Source organism: Propithecus coquereli, unplaced genomic scaffold (genome assembly GCF_000956105.1).
Source record: "Propithecus coquereli isolate 6110/MARCELLA unplaced genomic scaffold, Pcoq_1.0 Scaffold122, whole genome shotgun sequence".
Taxonomy (NCBI): Eukaryota; Metazoa; Chordata; class Mammalia; order Primates; family Indriidae; genus Propithecus; species Propithecus coquereli.
The window spans coordinates 194572-219437 of NW_012136303.1; the positions used below are offsets into that span (position 1 = coordinate 194572).

Here is a 24866-nt window from a genome sequence, read left to right on the forward strand (position 1 = left end):
AGGTCTCATAGGTTTTATTTAACATGAAGTGTTCTTTCCATTGCCTTCTATGTAGTTTGTAATTTTGCTTTTCATTTTCTCTTTTGATCCAAGTTTCTTCTTCTTTCTTATTTTTACTGGTTTGCTCAAATTCTAGAGCATTCTATCTTTTCCCTTATTAATTTGGATGTTCTATACTTTTCCATTCTCATAATGGTTACCTTACCTTTCCTCAAATTCATAATCAGATGCATATTTCTCTATTATCATTGGAAAACAAGATAGCAATATTTTCTCCCACCCCAATAAAATGGAACCATAGAATTCTTTTTTCTCCTCCCCTCACCCTATGCCCCAGAAATTGCTTTTTATTTACCAATTGACAAGGGCAGGCTGGTGGCTGGGGAGTATTTTCTCCTTGAGGGGAACGTCTTTGGCTATGACCCTTTGATCAGGTCTGGGAAGAGGTAACTGGGAAATAGAACCTAAAGGAGGAAATGTTGCAACAGGCCATGCGCAAGGCTAGAATTTCCCTGACATTTCTGTCAACCAGCACTGCCCCTTAGGTACAATTCCACAGAGAAGTGAGGCCCACCACACGTGGTAAAGTAACCCATGCAGGCCCTACCTCCACCTGCCCAAGGACTACAGAGTTCCCAGAGACCAGGCCACCTGAAGTCCAGTCCTACAGGAGGCACACTCGCTTCCTACCAGGCTTGTGTCAAAATGACAATGAGATACTACTTCATATCCCTTAGGATAGCTATAATCTTTTTAAAAGATGGAAAACAACTGTTAGCAAGGATGTGGAGAAATTAGAACCCTCATGGATTGCTGGTGGGAATGTAAAATGGTGTAGCTGCTTGGAAAACAGTTTGGCAGGTCCTCAAAAAGTTAAACACAGAGTTACCATATGACCCAGCTATTCCACTCTTAGTTATTCACCCCAAAGAATTGAAAACAGGGATTCAAACAGATACTTGTAAACCAATCTTCATAGTAGCATTATTCATAGTAGCCAAAAGGTGGAAACAACCCAAGGGCCTATCAAAAGATGAATAAACAAAATATGGTAGATACTGTACATACAATGTAATATTATTCAGCCACAAAAACTAATGAAGTTCTGATATATACTACAACATGGACAAACCTTGAAAACATGCCAAACACAAAAGGACAAATATAATACCATCTCATTTATATGAACTATCTAGACCAGCCAAATTTATAGAGATTAGAGATTACCAGGGGCTGGGCAGAGAAGGTAATGGGGGGTTACTGCTTAATGGGTACAGAGGGTATGCTCTGGGTGATGGAAAAGTTTTGGAACAGATAGTTGTGAGGGTTGTACAACATTGTGAATGTAATTAACGCTACTGAATTGTACACTTAAAAATAGTTAAAAGGTAAATTTCATGTTATATAATTTACCACAATAAAAAATGGAAAATAAAAAGTTAAACATAGAAATATGACCCAGAAATTCCACTCCTAGGTATATACTCAAAAGGATGGAAAACAAAACATCTTGTACATAAATATTCATAGCAGCAGTATTTGTAACAGCTTTTATCCTGCTATTATGAGTATTAGCCTGCTAGTAAAGAGTTTTATCCTAATGCTTAAGTAATTTCATCTTTGATGCTATTACCATATATTACCAACATACCAGTATATTACCAAGACTTTTGCTTTTTAAAAACTTTTTTAGAGATGGGTCTTGCTATGTGGCCCAGGCTGGACTTGAACTCCTGGGCTCAAGCAATCTTCCGTCCTCAGCCTCCTGAGTAGCTAGGACTACAAGTGTGAACCACCATGCCTCGTTAAGGCCTCGCTTTTAAATATGTATAAATAACCAAAGATCACTGGACATTCCAAGAAGGCCTCCAATATGAAAGACAAATAGAAAAAAGGAACCTAAAGAAACGGAAACAACACAGGGACACTTGAAAACAAACATATGTATATATGTATGTAAGTCTCAGAGAGATAGGAGAAAATACCATACTCATAAAATAAGGAGAAAATATTACGAAAAAGCAACATTTAGATGACCACAGTAAACAATGATGGACAGAATTTGGAGACAAAGCCAAGAATACCTCCCAATTTCAATAGGTTTCTCCAACAAAGATATACAAATAGCCAACAAGCACATGCAAAGATGCTCAACACAACTAGTCATCATGGAAATGCAAATCAAAATCACAATGAAACACTACTTTACACCCACTAGGATGGCTATAATCAAAAAGCCCAGTGATTACAAGCATTGGCAAGGATATTGAGAAATTAGAACCCTCATACGCTGCTGGTGAGAATGTTAAATGGTGCAGCTGCTTTGGAAAACAGTCTGGCAGTTTCTCAAAATGTTGAACACAGGGTTACTATATGACCCAGCAATTCCATTCCTAGGTATATACCCAAAAGAAACAAATATACATCCATACAAAAACTTGTACACAAATGTTCATAGCAGCATTTTTTTTTTTAAGAGACAAGGTCTCACTCTCCTGTCCAGGCTGGAATGCAGTGGTGTGATCACAGCTCACTGCAGCCTCGAACTCCTGTGCTTAAGCAATCCTCCCACCCCAGCCTCTCACCAGCCTGGCTAATTTTTTTGCTTTTTATTTTTATTTTTTTTAAGAGACAGGGATTTGCTATGTTGCCCAGGTTGGTCTCGAACTCCTGACCTCAAGCAACCCTCCTGCCTAAGCCTCCTGAATCGCTGGGATTACAGGTTTGAGCCACCAGAATAATTCATAATAGCCAAAAAGTACAAACAACCCAAATCTCCATCAGCAGAAGAATGGATAAACTGTAATATATCTATGACATGGAATATTATTCAGCAATAAAAAGGAATGAAAGGCTGGGTGCGGTATCTCACGCCTGTAATCCTAGCATTCTGGGAGGCTGAGGCAGGAGGATCGCTTGAGGTTAGGAGTTCAAGACCAGCCTGAACAAAAAGCGAGAGGCCAGGAGTTGGAGACCAGCCTGAGCAAGAGCAAGACCTCATCTCTACAAAAAAAAAAAGAAAAATTAGCCAGGCATGGTGGCATGCGCTTACAGTTCCAGCTACTTGGGAGGCTGAGGCAGGAGGACTGCTCGAGCCCAGGACTTTGAGGTTGTAGTTAGCTATGATGATGCCACTGCACTCTAGCCTGGGAGAGAGAACAAGACCCTGTCTCAAAAAAAAAAAAACACACAAAAAAACGCTGGGCTCAATAGCTTACGCCTGTAATCCTAGCACTCTGGGAGGCCAGCGTAGGAGGATCGCTTGAGGTCAAGAGTTCAAGACCAGCCAGAGCGACAGGGAGACTGCATCTCTACCAAAAATAGAAAAACTAGCTGGGCACAGTCGTGTATGCCTGTAGTCCCAGCTACTCAGGAGGCTGAGGCAGGAGGATCACTTGAGCTCAGGGTTGGAGGTTGCAGAGAGCTATGATGACGCCACTGTGTTCTACCCAGGGCTAGGGAGTGAGAATCTGTCTCTGAAAAAAAAAAAGAAAAAAAAAGGAACAAAATACTGACATATGCTACAATATGAATGAACTGCAAAAACATTATGCTAAGTGAAAGAAGCCAGAAACAAAAGGCCACATATTATATGATTTCATTTATACAAAATGTCCAGAATAGGCAAATCCACAGACACAAAGTAGATTAGCGGTTGCCCAGGGCTGGGGAGGGTGGAGGGTGGCTGCTAATGAGTATGGGGCATCTTTTTGGGGTGATGAAATTAGGTAGTAGTGATGCCCAACACTGTGAATACAGTAAATGCCATTGTTAATTTACTAAATGTAAACTTTAAAAGGGTAGATTTTATAGTATGTGAATTATACCTCAATAAAGCTGTTACGGAGCAAGAAAAAAAAAAAAAAAAGAAAGAAAACCTTCCAGAAAGTACAACAAAAAGATAGACATGAAAAAGAAAAGGGGAGAGACTAAGGATCAACCTAGCAGGTCCAATGACTGACTGACGGAATTCCAGAGAAAGAAAACATAACAAATAGAACTGAGGAAATTATTTTTAAAAATTAATACAAGATTATTTTTAGGAAACAAAAGATCGGAGTCTCCAAATAGAAATGGCCTACTAACTACTGGCACAGTAAGTGGAAACAAAAAGACCCACTCATTCCACAGCGCATCACCAAGAAATTTCACAAGACAGACATAGTGAAGATCCTGAAAACCTTCAGAGGTAACAAAAATAAAGGACTAAGAGTTGGAACAGCATCAAGCTTTTCAGCAGAAGTGACAGAAGCTAAACATAATGGAGTCTTTAAGATTCTGAAGGAAAATTATTTTAACTTTCTATTATTTACATAAAATGACATAAATACATATTGATGTTTAAATAATTTATACTTATTATTTTAAACTTTATACACCCAGCCATACTGTGACTTCGAAGACATGCAAAGTTTCCAAAAATTTCTAAATATGTGCTCCAATAAAATGAGGGATTAAAACCAAGAAAACAGAAGACCATGTCGTCCAAAAAGCAGGGTGTCCATCACAGGAAACTGGCCAAGGGCAGTCCCAAGTGATGAAAAGGGGAAGTCTCAGGACAGCAGTTGGACAGAGAGCAACCTGGCCAGGCGGGGGCAAAGGACAGAGGGGATCAGGAAAAGTAAGAAATCATGAGATTATCTGATGTGTTTGCACATCTGGAAAATAATATTGATGAGGGTTAGGCCGGGCGCGGTGGCTCACGCCTGTAATCCTAGCACTCTGGGAGGCCGAGGCGGGCGGATTGTTTGAGCTCAGGAGTTCAAAACCAGCCTGAGCAAGAGCGAGACCCCGTCTCTACTAAAAATGGAAAGAAATTAATCGGACAACTAAAAGTACATAGAAAAAATTAGCCGGGCATGGTGGCGCATGCCTGTAGTCCCAGCTACTCGGGAAGCTGAGCAAAAGGATCGCTTGAGCTCAGGAGTTTGAGGTTGCTGTGAGCTAGGATGACGCCACAGCACTCTAGCCCGGGCAAAACAGTGAGACTCTGTCTCAAAAAAAAAAAAAAATTGATGAGGGTTGGCACATCTGGTAGAGCATGTATAAAATTTAGAAAATGGGGTATTGCTTGTTATTTAACCAACAGTTGTGACGTAATATATGGAGGGTGGAGCACAGGAGGTAGAGGTCGTAGGACAGCGCTAAACACTTGTCTAGGATAACAGGAAATCAATTCGTAATGATGACTGCTTTTAGAGAGGAAATATAAGGTAATCAATCAAATTTTAAAAAAGAAATAGGAAGGCAAATACCAGAATATATTGCTAGTCAGAGCTAAAAGTAGGGCAAGGCCCAGGTAGGGCAGCAGCTGGATGTTTTCTGTTAGAAGCCTTTTAGTGCTCTCTGGTCCCTGTCCCTGTCTGGAATACTGACATTGTAAAGAGTTACTGGGCACATCCCTCACAACAGCTCCTGCACACTGGTGGGTGTGACATCAAAGCTGGGAACTGGCCTAAAGGACAGTGAAACAATGACCCTGAAGCGCCCTCTGAATCATCAAAGGGAGCTTTCCTCAGGGCCCACCCCATAAGGCGTCAGCAGGATGCAGGGTCTATTCCATTTGGATGCTCTTAAGATTTGTCCTTCCTGAATGTTCTGTGGAGGAGGGGCTAACTGGGAACCAGAGCTTTGGCTGAACCAAGTCGGCGCAGGGCTTCCCAGGGCCTGCCTCCAAACCACCCGCTCCCCTCTAACCACTTGTGAATCTGGGCTCCCAATACATTTCCAGCTCTTCTTTGACCTAATTTCTCAGGAATGCTTGGAAACAGGCATGGATAGACAGAAACTTAGGTAGAAAGCAGATGACTTCCTTTCAGCCTGTTGCGGCCCAGTTAGATCCCTGGTGCCCGGCACCCGCTAAGCACTCAGTAAGGAGCTGCGAAGGCGTAAACTGTGGTGCTGCCTTTCTGCGTCCAGCACTTCATCGGGCCCTGTACGTGCATTACCATGTTCGGTCCTCACAACATGCTTACGCGGTGAGAGAGGTGGATTGGCTCCATTTTTATAGACGAGGAAACTGAGGCTCAGAGTAACTTGACCAAGATCACTTCACTAGTAAGGGAAGACCTGGGATTCAAATCCAGGTGTGGCTGACCCCACAGCCTGCACAGCTAGCAGCTGTTGCCAGTGATCCTTTCTGCAAGGTGGATGGATGACAGAAAGGGAAGGATGAAAATAAGGGGAGACCACAAGAACTGGCACAAGAACAGAAGCTAAGAGACCTGTCCCACTCAGAGGCTCCGAGGCTGGCTGGCCACAAGCTGGAGACCCAGCTGTGTACACCTCCCCTCGCCCCAGGGGGCCATCCTTACAGCACCCACCTTCTTCAGAGAGGTTATTCTCTTTGGTCTCCTTGTCCATCTGGCAGCACCAGCCTTCCAGCCGCTCTGTTTCTGCCTGAAGTAGCTTCAAGAACCAGTAGCCATCTCGGCGGCAGGCCCCTGGCTGTGCTGGCTCTGCCGGGGAGCTGGAGGAGGTCTCAAGCCAGGGGTCAGGTGGGGGCAGCGAGGACGCCTCTAGGGCAGGGTCGCTGTTGTCTCCATAGGAGAGGTTGCGCTTGATCTGGGCAATCTTAGGGGCCTGCCGGGGGCCAGCATCGATGCTGATGGAGTTGGGGTGTGGGGTACAGTCCGGGAGGCTCCTCTCAGATGACTTGCAGCTCGAGTCGTTGGCATCCTGGGTGTCCGAGTCAGTGTCCCGTCGGGAGGACATACTGTGAGAGGGGGCGCTGCTTCTGTGGGTGGAGGGGTACATGGGGAGGGTACAGGAAAGAGTGTGTCACCAAGAGGGCCAGAGACCAAAGGCCGCCCTGACCCGGACACACGGGAGACAGAGAAACGGATGCATCATCTGCTCACCATGCGCCTGAAGCGGGTCCCACAGCCCCCATCTCATTCTCAGCTCAGCCCTTGCCCCACCCCGCCCAAGCCCACACGCATACACACACAAGGACACGGTCATAAGGTTGCCTGTTTACTGCAGTGGGGCCAGGAAGACCACCAACATCAGGGTAGCTGGGGCCATGTCCCAGCCCAGCCTTGGCCCCCCAGGGGCTGACTGGTCTCACAGAGCAAGTGCTCATTTGTCCACCCTCCCACCCCCTGCCCAGCCTCCCAAGCTTGGGCCCCCGCCCGCACCCCAAACCCAGCTCGGTTATTAGAAATTCAGCAAGGAGAAGTGGGTTAGGGAGAGCGAGAGAGGTGAGAGCAGAGGGAGGGAGAGGAGAGGGGAGAAGCAGCTGCCACCTCTGTCCGACTTACCGCCAGTCGTCCTCTACCTGAACCCCGATGGACTGGAATTTGGTAGCGGGACTGGGCTCCTCTTTTGGCACTGGCTGAATGCAGTCAACCTTATTGAAGGACAACGACAGCAACGGCACGGAGACAAAGACAAAAATAAAAAACAAACAACACACTTGCTGCTGAAATTCACATTAGTGGGACGACGCAAACGGACATGTGGACAGACGGACACGAGGCATGCGGACATTGCACGTGGGCCCGAGGCTGGACCAGGTTAAGCCGGGCACTGCTCATTCGCGCGGAGGCGGGCGGGCAGGTGGACGGGAGGTGGGGTGGGGCGGAGATGACTGGCTTTCCCTACTCTGAGGAGGGTGCCATCACATCGATCGCTTTGGGTCCGTTGTCCTCCGAGAGGTGGGAACCGTTCCTTCTAGTCCTCTCCTTTACACGCATCAGAGAGAAGAAAAAAGAAAGGACGACGAAAGAGAAAGAAAACACACACACACAAAGCCACAGCCGTTATCTGGTGTAGTTGAAGCTGGGGGCTGTACGAGGCAAAGGTCACTTCCCCAACCCTGTGGCTGAAGCCGGGAAGGGCCGGCTGGAGGAGCCTATACTAAAGCAAACCTTGGACAGCAGTTCTGGATTTGGAAACTGCCACCAAGGCAAGAGCCAGTGAAGTCCCTGGACACTATGGGATGTCATCCCTGGGCCCCACTCACACTTGGCTGAGGTTGCCTTCGGCAGTGGGTGGCCCTGGGGAAGGGCCAGGGTTAAGTCCAAAGCACTTTCTCTATGCTCCTGTGAAGTGGAAGCGCCACGGCAACAGTGATGCCCTGGGCCAGGGCACCCAAGACAGAGGTGCCTGGCCACGCAGCAGCCAGGCCAGTGCGCTAATCATCTCTCAAGAATGAGGGAGAACCCACACTTGACCTAAGGCTTGAGGCACCAAGGGGTAGGACTGGGGTTCAGGGTATCCTCAGAAACTAGGGACTCTCTAGGCTCTTGGCCTCATGGACAGAAGTGGGGGCCAGGGGGGCTTTCTGGGAAAGGTCTGCAGCCACACTCACCCTTAGCAACAGCCAACTCAAGGAATGCCGCCTCACTATCTTTAAGGAGCTGCAGTGAGAGCACAGAATGGGGCTGGGGGTGAATCTGGGGAAAGGAACGCCCAGGATGGGTCAAAGAGCTAGAGTCCTTATCCCAGTGTCATTTTCTGGGTGAAATCAATCAAGAGTGGTCCTAACTCTCTCTCAGGCCTTCTGGGAAGATAAAAGCATCTAGCTTGGCCAATAACAGGGTGGGACTGCCCAAAGACTTGGGTGGTCAGAACCAAGGGTCAGAGTAGGCTACTCTGTGTTTCTAAGAATCCCAGCTGGAGAGGCTGTGCAGGGCAGGGGCTGGACCCTTATGAAGGAGCCCAGAAAACAAGACAGCAGAGTCTCCTGGCCAAGTCTCTTCCTATATATATATGTGGGGAAACTGAAGCCCAGAGCTGCCTCTCGGGGGAAACAAATCCAGCCGAGTACAAGATATCGAGCCTTTTCTGTTCCATTCAGTCCTCTCCTTTGCGTTCCATGCCCTTCTGCATTCCAGTGCTTTGTCATCAACTCGCCAATGTCCGATTGCTTGGGGTGGGGGGAGGTGGTGCTGGGAAAATGAAGAGCCCTTCCAGCCCTAAGCCACAATGCATACCACCTCATTCTCCTCAATCAACCCCCTGGGCTTGGGAGGGCCCTGCCTCCCCCTGAGCCCTCGCCCACTGTAGCCACCCCTCCCTCACTGCCCTGAGTGGCCCTACTTTGGTCTGCAGGTCCAGCCAGGGCAGGGAGAGTCCTCTCACTCTGGATTCAGAGCAACTCTTGGAAACTGCAAGGCAGGGCCCAAGTTTCCCAGGCTCAGCAACGAGAGGACAGACACTGCTGTTGGATGCATGCAGGAGGTGCAATGAAGCAGCAGGGGGGAAGCCGGTGTACCCAATGCTATATGCCGTGGCTACGGGTGTGTGCTGAGTTTGGCCACCTGGCTCATGGGAACCATCTGCCTGGACCCTTTCCCACACAAGAAGGCATCAGGACCAGCACCACCCTTCTCAATTTGACATGGGCCTGCTGCATCAAGCCACCTACCTGTCCCCAAGGCCCGAGAGGGCTCTGGGCAAAGTTCCCCTCGAACAACCCCCATGGCTCCAGGGCCCTGAGTCCTGGGCCCCTGGCCACCGGTGTCTATGCTCCATGCTGTTCCCGACGCCAAGCGGGGCTAGGGCCTCCGCACCCGAGCTGACCTTGGATCAGAGAACTGTTAGGCCAGTCCCGCCTCCCACAGGTTGGCTGGCAGGGCAAAGGTGGAGTGGACAGACAGATAGTAGACAGGCAAACAGTGGACAGGAGATGGCTGGCTGAGTGTAACTACATTCACGGGGACAACCCACCAGAGGAGCAGAAACACACACCCACGGCTGCAGACTCTGCAGCATGTGTGGGTGGACACGAGCAAGGCATGGCTATGGGTGGAATTTGGTTTGGTCACTTGGGGCTGACCTCCCAAAACAGACAGACAAGCCACCTTTTCCCAGAAGACCTAGTGGGCCTCCGCCAGATGTAATTACACGCAGGCAGGTGCATGGAGCGGACCGAGGACACAGAGTGCAAAAGGAGCCCCTACTTGTATTCCTATAGATGACAGTTTCCTTTTGGGGATGGCCTCGGGGTGGGACTCAGAGCTGGTCAGTGTCCCTTGTTCACTCTTCAGAGCTGCATGTTTTGGGGGTGGCTCTGGGGCCTCAGGGGCTGGGATGACTCCGCCCCGTGTCACGCTGGGCGGTCGGGTACTGCTGTCCAGGCTGTCCGATGAGTTGCTCAGGCCCGACTGGCTAGTCACCTCGCTCTTGTGGTCCTGGCTGTCTAAGTAGGTGTCCTGGGCAGACTCAGTACTGCTCTGGACCGTGACTGAGATGAACGGCTTTGATGTGGTGCGTGGAGGGACCGGTGGCGGGGTCTTCTTATATGCCACTAGGCATGATGAACCTGCAGATGGTGAGAGAAGACAGGAAAGAAGGGGAGAAGGTGAGAAGGTGAAACCTCCAGCCCTCTCAAGCCCATTCCAAGGCAGAGGTCCTGCCTGACCTGGCCTTAGCTATGGCCTCAGCCATTGCCTCAGCAAGGATTTCTGGGCCAGGAGAATGAGGGTCAGACACAGCAACCACCAAGACAGACACATATCGGCCTTGTCACCCTCATGCAAGGCCAAGTCCAGTGGGGGATGCCAGCATTAACCCTCCACCTCCGTCACACACAAAGGTGTTACCCAGCTGGGGCATGAGCTAGATGGTGAGGTGCGTGGTGCCACAAGGCTGTGACAGAGCCTGGCCTGTACCAGGTGGAGACAGTGACAACAGAGCAGAGGTCAGGAGAGCTAAGGAATGGTTAACCTGGCTTTCCTCAAGGTCACTGAGATATCTACTGCTCCCTGGTCCTTTCCTTCTGTTTGGATGCTCCCTCCCCATCTGGTCAAAGATGAACACGTCCTTCAGGGCCCAGCTAGCGCCTCCCCCATCCACTCCCACCCCACTGCTTCCTCCTCATGTGAAAACCCCATACACCAGTCTGCTCTCCCAGGACTCCATCGTGCCTGGTCTGACTCCCTGTTCTCCACTACAATTCAGGAAACCAGGACCTGCCCTGGGAGGGAGTCTGAGCCATCTCTGGGTCTCACTCCTTGCCCAGCCAGGGGCTGGCCCACAGCAGGGACACAGAACACCAAAGGCCCACTGTTTCCTTCTCAGATGCTGAACTGTTTGAAATAGAAGGTAATTTTCCAACAGCAGTAGCTGCTTGCTGTGAGGGGCTAGGTCGAATGCCTTTCTCAGCACCTTAACTCCAAGTGCCCTTTCCACTGTGAGGATTAAAATAAGCCCCTACTCTGGTCCAGGCCCAGGCTGGGAATTGGAGCCAGATAAGCCCTGTCTTCAAGGGGCTGTCAATCACGGTGACAGTGATGGCCCAATGGCAACTCACAAGATAGGACCAGTGCCACAGGGACTACAGACAAGAGACAGCAGAATCCATCCATCTGCGAGTATGAGATACCACTTCACAAATCTGTCAGAATGGCTAAAATAAAACAACATCAAATGCTGTCAAGAATGTGGATAAACTGAATGATATAAGCACCTTGGAAGACACACTGGAATTTTTTTACAAAACTAAGCATGCAATTACCATACAACCCAGCAATAGCACTCTTGGGCGTTTATCCCACAGAAACGAAACCATGTTCACAAAAAACTTATACATGAATGTTGACTGCAGCTTTATTTGTAGCAGCCAAAATCTGGAACCAACCCAGACGTCCGTCAGCGGGTGGAAGATAAAACGAACTGCAGCACGGCTGCCCCATGCACGCACTCAGCAATGAAAGGATGAGCCACTGAGATAAGCAACTACTTAGATGAGTCCCACGCAAATTATGCTGAGCGAGAAAAGCCATGCCAAAGTTATGTATTATAAGATTCCATCTTTATAACATTCTTGAAATGACCTAATTATAAAAATAGAGAATGGATTAGTGCTCACCAGGGGCAGAGGCAGAGAGGCACTAGGGAGAAGGAGGTGGGGAGGGCGACAGGGAAGTGAGTGTATATCTCCAGAGGCACCGGGAGCAGTTCTGCACCCTGTGGAGACGCCTACATGCACCCAGATATGTGATACAACTGCACAGAACTAACACACACCAGCAAGTAAAGGTGAAACTGGGGAAATTTGAATCAGATGGGTGGATTCTATCTATGTCAATATTCTGGATGTGACACTGTACTACAATTTTGTAAAGATTTTGCCATTGAGGGAACCTGGGTAAAGGTACATGGGATCCCTATATATTATTTCTTACAACTGCATGTCAATCTACAATTACCTAAAAATAAAAAAATGAACATAAAAAAAAAAAACAAAACTCATCCATCTGTCTGTTGATCCAATAGACATCTATAAAGCCAAGGACTTGTACCGGATTCCAGGGAAGCTGGGAGCCTCATCAGCAGAGAAACACCTGTGAAATGAGTGGTTTGAAAGTAACAGATGCCACAATGGAAAAGCCCAGGGAGCTGGACGCTGTGCCCAACCTAATCTGGAGGTGACAAAATGCTCTGGTAGCTCCTTGCCAGCAGCACTCACTTCCCACTCATCTGTTCAAAATGTCCCAGTCCTGCTCAGGCCTTCAGAAAACTCGGGGATCCCCCAGACACACACACCTGCAATCTTTGATCACCAACCTAAGAAGAACAGTGCATGGGCAGAAGTAAGGCCACCTCTCTGGGCCAGGAGAAGGCAGGGCTCACCGCCTGTGTGAGGAGGCACGGGCCTGCTCAGGGAACAGGAGCTCCTGCGTTCCGTGGGCCATAGGGTGCAGGCTGACAGCCAAAACCTGGGTCATTTACTAAGCTGTGCTCAGCAGCTTTGTGACTTTATAATTTAAGCCTCGTAGTGACTCTGTGAGGTGGGGTAACAATTATACCCACTTTACAGGTGGGGCACGTGAAGCTCAGAAATGTTAGACAACTTGCCCAGAGTTGCCAGGGATAAGTGGCAACCACATCTGTTCAACTGAACAGCCCAGCTCACTGTGCTCTCCAGGCCTTGGGCCCTGGGACCGGTCTGCAGGGGTACACCAAGCCGAAATCTGGCCGCTGGAGTAAGAGGGGCCTAGCTTGAAAGCAGAGGCTGGCTCCCAGGCCTGGCTCTGCCTAGGCAAGCTCCTGCTCACCCTCCAGACTTTTCAGACCCCCATCTGTGCAGTAGGCGGGTGGGGTGGTTCTAACTGGGTAACAGCACACCATATTCACACAGCCCGTGACAAACTCAAAGCATTTCACAGTCATCCTCTCCCTCGATATAGGTATGGGGCCACCCATCACTGTGACTGAGGGAAAGTCCCCTTCTCCCCACTTGCCTGCAGTTGTATCATTTGAGAGTCATTCCTTTGGGGATAAGGGTCCAGAAGCCAGAGAGCAGCATGGAACCAGACAAGCCTGACTTCAAATCCCAGCTCTGTCATTTACCACTTGTGCGGACCCTTTTTCTTCCTTGTAAAAACGAGCGATTCCATCGGCTGCATCTAAGCGAAAGCTCAGCCCCGCCTACCGCTGGCATGGCTCCTGCAGGTTTTTGGTACAGAGGGAACTGGGCCTGGAGGGGGCAAGCCTAACTTTCCCCACTTCCCAGCCCCTGGCAGGGTCAGCTCAAGGGTAGTTTCTCCCAAGAACTGGACGTTTAGAATAGCTCTTAAAGCCAACAGCCACCAGTGCCTAGCAGAGACAGGGCTAACTCATTGAGGATTTCAGGAATGGATTTATTTGGCTTAAAAGTCCCAAAGGAAGCGGGGTTTCAGTGGGGTTTTATGTCCTAGATCAGAACAGTGAAGCCAGCCTCAATTTGCTCAAAGTATTTAAGGGGGCCAGGTACAGTAACTCAAGCCTGTAATCCCAACACTTTGGGAGGCTGAGGCAGGAGGATCACTTGAGGCCAGGAGTTGGAGACCAGCCTGGAAAACACAGTGAAACCTCACCTCTACAAAAGTTTTAAAAATTAGCCAGGTGCAGTGGTATGTATCTATAGTCCCAGCTACTCAGGAGGCTGAGGCAGGAGAATTGCTTGAGCCCAGGAGTTTGAGGCTGCAGTGAGCTATGATCATACCACTGCACTCCAGCCTGGGCCACAGAGCAAGACCCTGTCTCAAAGTAAAAAAAAAAAAAAAAAAAAAAAGGGGGAATATTCCCCTTATGGGGGTAGCACTTAGTATGGGAAGGCCAGAACTGGGCTCTTAGCCTGGCTGAGGCTATGTGACACCAGTCAGAGTCCTTGTCCCCATCTGTGAGGTGGAGACAACCCTGGCTGTGAGTAGTCAGTGTGTGCGGCATTCACCAGGATCTGGTGGGGAAGAGGTGTCCCCTCTTCCCAACAGAAGACAATGGTGCTGCCAGAAGTCTGGACAGAGGACTGACCCTCCAGCCTCGCTCTCAGGGCTGCTGGGCCCAGAGTTCTACTAAAGCGCACTCAGAGGCCCTGAGCCCTGGCTGAGGCCGCCAGTCACTAGAGGGAGAGTGAACCAGCCAGAATGTGAGTCCAAGCCAGATGCGATAAGAGGAAAAGTGAGCTTATCTTGGATTTCTGTGTCTCATGGGGCACAGGTTACAGCCAGATACATGGTGTGTCTAACAGAAGATTTGGGGACCTCGAGGGCTTCCTGGGGGGCAGGCACCCTTCAGCTCTGAGTACTGCCCCCTGGGGTAGAGGAATGGGACTTGACCTTGTAACAGTATTTCAACACTATTCATGCAGGAAATACAGGCCAACAACTTACTCCTGCCTCTTCCAACGTCTAGCTCTAGCCACTTCTTCCCCCCCGGGGCCTTTACACATGCCGTTTGTTCTTTCTGCCTGGAAGGCTTCCCTCAGGTCTTACGTGTTTCAAACGTCACTTCCTCTTAGAGGCCTCCCCTGACTCCTCTTCCACCCAGGAATCTCCAACAGAACACCTACCACACCTGTCACCAGCTCACTGAAGAATTCACTTGTTGATGGCTGGGGCAGTTGGGGGAACTCTTTCTTGGCACAGCAGGTCACATCCCAGGCCCAGGGTAATGCCTCAAGCACAGAAAGCTCTCAATAAACATTTGTTGAATGAGAAAATCAACCTCATTGTAACTACAAAAAACCTCAGTTGCCAAAAATCAAGATGATTTGGTCATAGCAAAAGCTCCCAACATTTTAGTATCCAAGGTTCCAGCCCCCATCAGAGTCCTTTTTTTTTAATTTATTTCTTTATCTCAGCATATCATGGGGGTATAGATGTTTAGGTTACATATGTTGCCCTTGCCCCCCTCACCCAGAGTCCTTTCTGCTTGGTCCCCACTAACCCATCTCTGCAGCTTCATCTCCTGCCCCTCCCACTCCCTCACATGCCCCTTCCAGCTTTAGAGAAGTAAACGCACTGTGCACCGTTCCCAAACACACACCTCCGGGCGTCCAAGCCTTTGCACGTGCACCTGTTTCTGCCAAAGCCCCTTTCCTCTGTCCTCCAGCCTCCTTGCCTCCTGCCAGCCCTCCAGCCCCAGTACATTCTGGCCCAAGGAGAGCCAGCCCCTTGCCTTTCTCTGTGCATCAGTTGGAGCACGCAGGGCTGTGGTCCTATCTCCTGACTGTCCCATGTGTGTGGACAGCCTAGTGCCTGGCCCAGATGGTGCACAGCCATCACGTGCCAACCAAACTTGAGAGGGGGGCAAGTGGCCCGGAGACCTAAGATGCTGGAACTGACCAGCCCTGCATCCTCCAGCACGTGACTGTTGACCTTCCCTACCCCGAGGAGACATTCTGTGTGCCACAATTTACAACACGGCATGTGAGTCAAACTCTTCGTCCATTCAGTCTGGAAAACTTCTAGATTTGCCTGGGAAGCTGAGGGGTAACTGTTTCCCCCAGCTGGTCCTTGAGAGTATTTTTAAAGCTCCTGAGTGAAGCACCTGCTAAGTCACAGCATCCTGAACCACCTGTCCCATCCCGTGGGCTGCATGCTTGCCTCCGACACCACCCCTCCCCAGCCATGCAGGTAACTCATGCCAAGGCTCAGGCAGCAGCCAGCTGTGTGATGCATCCTCCATGCAGCTGGCCCCTGGCCCCAAACATCTAGCCCAGCCTCCCTGCCCCACAGCACACAAGTCCTTGCTGCCTCTAAGGAGAAGCTCCCTTTCTCGTTATTTCTGCCCTCCACCCCAAGATTTTATCTGCCCAACTGTATTCATCAGGTCAGAGTGAATTTGTTTCTGCATTTTGTTTTTAATGCCAAGGTGTATAAGATGGCCAAACAGAGCTTCAAATGCTCAGGAGTAGCTGTGACTCCACCTCCCGCGCTCCCCAAGAAGCTAGCGCCTGTCAACTGTCTTGGAGGCCAGGCAAGGTCCTCATGCCTGCTGGCTCCCAGGGGCCTGAGCTTGGCAGGGGACTAAAGGAGAAGAAGCCTAGACTCCCCCAGAGGAACAGATGCCACAGGGCCACAGACGGTGTGGGGGCCAAGGCAGCAGGCTTTACAAAGAAGACAGTGGGGCCTAGCCCAAGGCTCCCCATGAGTGGGTGGGGCTGGCCTCGGATGGAGCCAGACTCCCTTAAGTCCCTTTGCTGGCTCTGCCAAGCTGGGGAAAGGGCTTGTCAGAGGAAGCGGTGAGGGCCGGTGAGACCCCATCCCCTCTCCCACCCAGTGAGTAACCTGTCAACCCAAACAGCTAAATCCGGCAACTCCTTTGTGTGCTATGGTGAAGACAGAGGTCAAAGGCTCCCACCCACTGGCCTCAAATTCCTTCCTCCTCCTCTCCTCTGTTTCTCCCCCCACAAAGCAGGGGGTGTTGGGAGAGAATTCTAAGCAGCTAGGTCAGGATCAGGGACAAACTGCCCTGTCAGAGCCACTTCCCAGTTGACAGCCCCTGCATGAGACCCCCTCCTTTCCCACTGTTTCAGTCTGAGACCCCCCCTCCCTCACTGTGCCTTAAGAATTAGCAATGTCAAACTTCACTTTGAAACTCCAGCAAGGGGGACGGACAGCTAGCACTTCTCACACCAATACCCTCCCCAAGTCCTTCTGGGGATCCTCCACTGTTCCCCACACCCAGGTTCCTCCCAGCTACCTCTCCCACCCTTCCCTTCTTCCCGGGATCTAGAGCCAGGCTCTCTAAGACCACCCACACTGCTGACCCTGGCCTTACAACCTCCTGTCCTGCCTTCCTGCCCCTCTTCCACCCCGGCCATTTGAGGAATCCAACAATGTCACTGTTTTGTTTGCAACCTTTCAATGGTGCCACAACCCCCCAGTGGACTTGGAATCCTTCGGTAGGGGCATTCAGGGCCTCCAGAATCTGCACCTGTCTTGGACCCCAACATGCACAGAAGCCAAGAGGTTACAAAGGTGTCACACTGAAGACAAAGCCATAAAGCTCTGGGAGCTGGCCCTGCCCTCAGAGCCGTGTTGAGAAGCCAGGATGCACTCCTATTGGTACTGACTCTGACGCTAACAGATGATCTTAGCGAGCACTGACTGGGGCTGGCCTGAGCCAGTGCTTCATATACAGTCCATCCTAGTCATCTATGGCCTGTGTACATGCGAATTTACCTACTCAATTAAATTTACCTGTAACCGCAAAACCAACACTCAGGGCTTTTGTGGTCTCTCATAGACATGTGCGCCTGACGCACACATCTGCAGCTGAGGTTGCACAAGCAGACACTCCCCCTTCTCATTCAGCTCTTGTACTGTAAACAAGTGTCCTCTGCATGGTCTATTTTCCCATTTTTGTGCTTTCTGTTGGAGAGTTCACTGTTTAGAATGGTCCCCAGGCATAGTGCTGAAGTGCTGCCTAGTGTTCTAAGAGCAAGAAGCCTGCATGTGTCTTATGGGAAAAATCTGTGTTAGACATGCTTCATTCAGGCATGACTCGCAGTGCTGTTGGCCACAACTTCAATGTTAATGAATCAATAATATATTCAGTAAAGGATCTTTAAACAGAAACACACATAAAACAAGGTTATGTATTGATTGGTTGGTGGAAATGTGCCCAGAGGCTTTGCAGTGACCCCGTTTTTCCCTTAGGAGCAATAGTTTAGTATTTGCTATGACTTTGTGAACTTAACTACTATGAATAATGGGAATTGACTTTGACTGACGGATCCTCAGAACCAGCATGTACTAGGTGGGTTGTCACTGCCCCATTTTACAGAGAGGTGCAGTGATTTGCCCTCGCTCACCTCCTAGCTAGGCAGTGAACCCAGGCTGCCTGAAGGCTGACCACTGCCCGACGGCCCCTCCACTGCACTGCCTTGGCACGTCAATTGTTCCACCCATAAAATGGGATGTGATACCCAATGTGCTTTGGGTAGGGGCCAAGGAGATGACAGACACGAGGTGCTTTGTAATTGTGGGTGGGCCCATGCAACTTCTGTTACCATGGTTTCTGGATGCAGGAGGGAGTGATCCTCTCATGAGAGAGAGTCTGGGGGCCTTTCTGGAAGTATTAGTTGACTGGGTCTGGATAGATGGCCAGAGCCACTGAGGGGTAAGGAAATGCAGGGCTTTCCAGTGAAGGGACCCTCTGTGAGCAAAGGAGCGGGGCACCACAGCCCAAGGCATGAGAAGACAGATGCTGAGCAGGGCACAGTTTGGCAAAATGGAGTTTTGGTACTTTAGCTGGTGGAGGGAGGACAGGGACCAAGGCCAGGGGATACAGGGGGCGGGGGGCTCCTCTCAGACAGGGCCTCTCAGCTTCCTGAAGCTGCTTGGACAATGGGAACTGAGGCACCTTCTTTCTGCCCACAGCATCCTCCATGAAGTCCTTCCAGACTAGCCTGAAGTTAGAGGATTTTACTGCACACAGGTGCTGACAGCAGCTAGGAGGGTGTTGTCATCCACTATCTCAAGAGCCCAGTGCACTTGCCAGCTCAGCTGGGAAACGCCAAGGCCATCTCAAGCTAAGTGTCCAGAATGCATCCTCTCCTCCCTATCAGCCTTGCTCTCCGAGTCGGGACCCTAAGCACTCAGGTACACACTCCAGAAGCCTGGGAATTCCCAGCCCTCTCCGTACAGAGACCAGCTTCTCTCCACCCCCACAGGCCTGGTCTTTCTCCTAGCTGGCCTCCCTGCTTTATCTGTGGCCCACAATCACTCTCCAAATCCTGAAGTTTTAAAAAGTGCAAATGAGATTGCTTATCCTTTTTAAAGCTTTTCAAAGGCTCCCCACTCTGTGCAGAATAAAATCCACATTGCTCACCTTGGCCTACAACAGAAACTGTCCCCTGCCCACCTCAGTTCCTGTGGTCTCCCCTTGCTCATTCCATTCCAGCCACACAGCCTCTTTGCTATTCTTCAAATACTCCAGGCATGCTCCCACCTCAGGGCCTCTGCTCCTGCTGTGCCCTGTCTGAAATGATCCCCACCCTCATCTCTGCGTGTCTGCTCCTGCTCATCCTGATTTCAGGTCTCAGCTCAAGTGGCACATCCTCAGTGAGGGCCTCTCTGAGGACGCTGTTTGTTTCATTCACACATTGACCACTTACTAGTTCATTTGTCTTTTGCCTCTCACCCCTACCAGATAGGGAACCTGAGTATCTAACATAGGTCCCTTGACTATCTTATACAGTTAAGATGCTCTCCCAGCACCATGCCCAATACACGCTGGGCTCAGTAAAAACTTAATGAATGAACAAATCCCTATTTGACAACTGGGTAAACTGAGGCTCAGGGGAAGATGAATAATTTACTCCTGTCTTTGAGTTGAAATTAATGCCCAGGGCCAGGGGTTTGAACTTCCTTCAGGACAGCCCTCAATACACACATGCACACACACCGCCCCGCACCCTGCCAACACACACACCACAGAAGCACAATCTGGTGACAGGTAGAGCCTTGGGTAACTCTGCTTGAAGTTGGGCAGTGGGCTGAACAAACCCTAAGCACTGGGCTTTGGAAAGTGTTTTGACAAATAATCATTTCTGAAGAGTGGCAGAGAAAGTAAGTAAGTGGTGCTTCCAGTAACGATTTCTGGGCAAGATGTACCATTAGGACAGATTTAAAAGAATCATTACTGAGTGAGGCCTGGGCCAGGTGCTGCTTTATCCAGACACAGCTCTGGGAGGAGAGGTAATTATGACTGATGTTTTATAGATGAGAAAAGGCTTCTCACCCTTACGAGTGGCAGTGTAGAAAGCTCCGTTTTGCAAGGCCAGGCGGCCAGGTTCCAAACTCACCACTGGCCATGGTGGACTATACCTTGTGCAGGGCCTGAGTCCCTTCTGGGCCTTAGTTTCCCCAGCTGTAAACTAAGTGGGTTGGCTCTGAATAGAGGTGGCCAGTTAAAATGTCTACAGGGAATCTAACCTCTCTGGCCCAAAGCTGCCACGTGGACAGCTGGGCCCAGCACTGTCAGAGCTGCCAAATGTGCCAGAAATCTGAAAGTATATAAAACCTCTGAATAATCTTCTGTATATTTCAAAATGGCAAGAAGAATTCAAATGTTCCCAGCAGAAAGAAAAGGTAAATATTTGAGGTGATGGATATCCCAGTTACTCTGATGTGATCATTACACAATACATGAAGAGTTTCAAAATATCTTATGTATATCTATTATGTATCAATAAAAAAATCAATTGGCAAAAAAAAAAAAACCTTCAAATTTTCAAATGGAGATAATTCGTAGTTTTAAGAAACACCATGCAGGTAGATGTGTGGGAGCTAAGGTGGCCTGTGGCACACAAGTTTGTGACCACTGCAGTAGCCGCCCCCTCAGAGCTCCATACTCCTGGAGCTCCGGCCCCCTCCCTGCTCCCCAGGAAGGCTGTCCATAAAGCCTCCCCTTAGAAAGGCAGGAATCCCCTGGGAACCTTGAGATGGAGGCAGCCAGGAGGCACTTCTGGTGGCGTCTGTGTTCCAGCTGGGTGAAAACAGAGAAAGCCCCTTCTGTTGGCAGGCCAGGTCTGGTTTCAGGCTCTTGGCACCAGGGCACAGGTGGCAGGAGAGCCCATCTGGAGCGCAGATGGTCTCCCCCTTTCATGGTCTATAGCAGCTGCCTGAGAGGGACCTACTTGGTTGCCAGGGCAATGTCCACGCCCGCCACGCCCCAGGCTGCTCTTTGGGAGAGCTGCTCACACTCCAGCTGCGGAGCTGAGGTCAAGGGTATGAGGAGCTTTTTTCCTGACACATTTGGGGAGAGGTTAAGCAATGCCCTCCAGGTGGACCCACACTTCAGGACAACTGGTTCTCAGTGGGTGGGAAACCAGAGACTTCAGAAGCTCTAGGGCATCTCCCACGGACTGAGGACAGGACGCGAACTGGCCTAGCATGAAGCACTTTAAATTATATCAGCTCACCAACCCTTAACCAGGCCTATCATTCTCATTTCAAAGAGAGAGAAGACAAAAACAAAAACAAAAACCTGAGGCTGGGAGAAGTGAACAGCCCAGGGTCTTATAGCCAGTTAGTGGAAAAGCCAGGATTTGAGCTACGGCCTCCTAACCAGAGCCAGTGCTTTTAGCTAGTACTTAACCACACTGCCCAGGGTGGGAGGTAGGAGCCACTTGCCAGGGTCTGGCCTAGATCTTGGCCAGGCCAGCTCCCCAGTCAGGGCCTAAATGGGCCCTTACTCCTAGGGTCCCTGGACAGGGTTTGACTATTTTCTGAGTGGGTTAGATGGTGGCAGCTCTGGCTCTGCTGACCACGAGGACAGGGCCCTGGTGCCCCTGGGCCAGAATGCCAGCACACAGCTAAAACAGAGCCCACCCTGTTGCCCACTGCCTTTCTTCAGGCCTTGCTCTCCAGACATATGGTCCAGATGCTCCCAACCCTCTCTCCAGGAACACCAGAACCCCTGGAGAGGGTTTCCCAGGCACCCAGCACTTCTCCAGTTTGGCTGAGTCTCACCACAGCCTGCAAAGCAAGGCCCAGAGAGGTGGCACCACTGGTGCCAGGTCACACAGCTGGCTGAGGGGGTGCTGGGATTGAAAAGAGGATGTGGAGCCTCTGAATTCCAGGGCTGAAGGGCCCTAGGAGATAGTATAGTAACTCCAGTGACTGTCAAACCAGGTTCTGGGGAACTCCAAGGGGACCCTGGGGAAGGCTCTTTGGATCTTCACCCCACTACTCCAGGTCCCTCCGAGCAGCTCCATCTTCCCTTTTTCCTCTATATAGAATTTCTATATGGTATTTTGAGACCCACTAGACTAACTCAGCCTCTCACAGTACACACAAAGAAACCAAGGATCAGAAAGGCACTCACTGAGGATTTGGCAGCAGAGCAGGGACCCTGGCCTGGGGCTGAGTGTAGAGATGTTCCTTGTCCCCCAGACTAAGAAAGGAAGCTGTCTTCAGGTTCCCCAGACTGGAGAGCACCAGCTCTAGGCATTCAGGGAGGTAACCACAGCTGCACCCCACCTCCTCCAGCCCCTGACCAGGGACCTCCAAAGAACATTTTCTTTCCCCAAAACCATTTCCACCACTACTGCAACTATATCCAGTAAGCAACCCGTCAGGCAACATTCACTCTGGCCCATTCTGTGCTGGAATCTGCCACAAACATCCTCTTATTTATCCTCACAGACTCACCTGCAGAGTCTGCTCTGCCAGTAGCTCTGCTTAGAGGTCTCTGCCCTGCTCCACCCCACCCACCAGGAGTTTGAGCTTTAAAGAGATGCTAGCTCCCAAGCTGTAGTTATTAAATCATGATTTTCTTGTTGTGTATCAAAGCTACAACCACTAGCCAGGTCACTAGTGGTGACCAGAAGATGGCTGGTTGCAGAGCTGCCACAGCTCTAGCCCAGTGCAAAAACTGGACAAGTATAGCCCGTTTGGACTGGCGAGGGACTGGGGATGGAGAATGCAAAATTTGCCTTTTCAAATACTGCTTGGCTTTTCAAATACTGGCGCTATCATGTGAGCCTTGTTGTTACCTTTCCAAAGCCCTAAGGTCCCAAAAGCCCAGTCTGGGAAGTACTACTTAAAAAGAGCCTCAAAAAAATTTCCCTCACTTCTGGAGCGTTGACGTCAAACCCTGGTAATGGGTCACAAAAGCCTGGTTTTCACAAACTGTCACAGACCCCGTGTCCAATGTGCAAAGCCAGATGCTGCCGGGCCCTGTGCACCTTGATTGCTGGCCTCTTTCATCATTCTGAATGACCAAGCAGATCCCAGAATAGCAAGACGGTGTAAGAGGCTCATTCACTGTGCCTGGAGTGGCAGGTGGTATATCGGGTGACAGAAGCAGGAGCCAAGAACCCCGGGCAGCCAAGACATGGGATGAGACTAACGATGCAGGCTGAATGGGGGAAACCATGAGTTCAGTTCAGGTCAGCACAGGCAACGCTGCCTGCCTCTGTGCCAGGCAGGCTCTGGGGACAGAGACACAGGAAGAGAGAGGGCCCTCTTCTCAGAGTTTATATTAAGATCCTGAGTTTGGGATCCCAAGTAGGGCGATTACACAAGAAAAGCAGCACATGTGGAAGAATGCTTTAGTGACTCCAGCTGAACACAGACACAGTCTGAAGCTGCACTGGCAGAGAAAAGACACAGGACCAGAGAGGGGCAGTCCCCACCAAACTCTGGATAATACAGTGGGTATCGCAGGTAAATCTAGGCAAGTGACATTGCCAAACTGGAACCTGATGAGAAAAGGGTGATCCCATTCCAGCAAGTGCTTATTTATAGTGGGGAAGCCACGCATCAAGCCAGACACTAAAAACCCAGGATGAGTAGTCCTTGTCCTCAAGAAACCCACAGTAAAGTACAGAGATGGCAAGGAAATGCCTCCTCTACTGACTGGGCACCGTGGCAGTCAAAGGGAGCTGCATGAAAAAGCCTAGGACTGATTCGACAAGTGATTAGTGATGTCTGTGACAGATGTTGAAAATGGGGTGTGTGACCCACGTGCACCCTAAGTTGTGCTGTGTCTAACTGGCGGGAAGAGACAGTTCAGAAAGACACCGTTACTGTCCTCAAATACCTCAAAGACTGTCACATATATGTGGCCCCAGAGTGGGGAGAGAAGGTGAGGGTTGCTAAGGGGAAGCAGAGATGGCCAAAGATGGAAGAGGGGCCAAGGAGATGGCTAGCCAGACTAGACACAGGCAGGATGGATGCCAGGCAGGGAACTCAAGTGCCCACAGGTGTGACCCTTTAACACTCCTTCCAGGCCTGAGATGCTCTTTCTGTGTCCTCCTACTTTACACCCAGTTCTGGATGTGACATCAGACATCATCTTTGTGTGTATGGCATTCACAGGTCAACTTTCTTTTTTTTTTTTTTTTTTGCCTCTGGAGAATTATTAGTATCATCAACAAGCAGAAAAGGAACAGAAGGAGAATGTTCATATAGCCTAGCCACAGGGGAAATGACTAACACCAGGGCCTTTGCAAAGTCAGGGCTTAACACGCCTTCATCTGGGAGGTCTGGCAGCGCAAAAGCCCCTACCTGCGATGATGCATCCATCCTCAGAATATGAGATCAGCTGACACTTACTACCCCGCCCCCTTCCAAATGCCTGCTTATGACAGAAACTGCCAGCAGGTTAGGAGTCTGAGTTTGAGTACTGGTTCCAGCCCTCACTCTCTGTATGACTTAGGCTCTCTGGGCCTCAATTTCCCCCACCTATAAAACGAGAACAATACTGACTTGCCCTAGGACTGCTGTGAGAGTCTCTTGAGAAGACTCTCAGGTGAGGAACTGTCATTATGATAGCCTGTGGGGCCCACAGAGCTGCTGCCCAGTCTCAGGCCCTCCAGGGACTCTGCAGACCAGAGGCTGAGGGTTTCTGGCCTGGGGCAGAAGTGAGGGATCTTATCCTTTCCAAGGGGCTGAGTTCAGGAAAGTTCAGGGTCCTGCCCAGCACTCTCAGCCATCCACCCCCTCCACACCATGCTTGTACCAGCATTTTTCTAATATCTTAGCGTGTGACCACTGGCCTCCCTGCCTTGCCAAGCACTCCTCTAACTTCTCTCCACCGCCCTCTTCACCACCACACCATGCTCTCAGCTTCCAGACCTCTGCACTGGCTGCTCCCTGCCTGAACCCCGGCTTCCTTTCTAACCCTGCCTCCTCCTT

General features: G+C 50.1%; 1 protein-coding gene across 4 annotated transcripts in view; it reads right to left on the reverse strand.

The window, feature by feature from the left end:
* Positions 1 to 24866, reverse strand: part of DLGAP4 (discs, large (Drosophila) homolog-associated protein 4) — a 105976-nt gene that overhangs the window by 39164 nt on the left and 41946 nt on the right. For 3 of the 4 annotated variants that reach the window (XM_012637688.1, XM_012637687.1, XM_012637690.1), the window contains 3 exons: positions 9909 to 10270; positions 7263 to 7351; positions 6324 to 6736 (listed from right to left, as the gene is read on the reverse strand). In XM_012637688.1, the coding sequence (XP_012493142.1) occupies positions 6324 to 6736; positions 7263 to 7351; positions 9909 to 10270 (864 nt within the window). Of the gene's footprint in view, positions 1 to 6323; positions 6737 to 7262; positions 7352 to 7605; positions 7686 to 9908; positions 10271 to 24866 lie in introns of all 4 variants that reach the window. The other variant, XM_012637689.1, reaches the window with a different exon arrangement.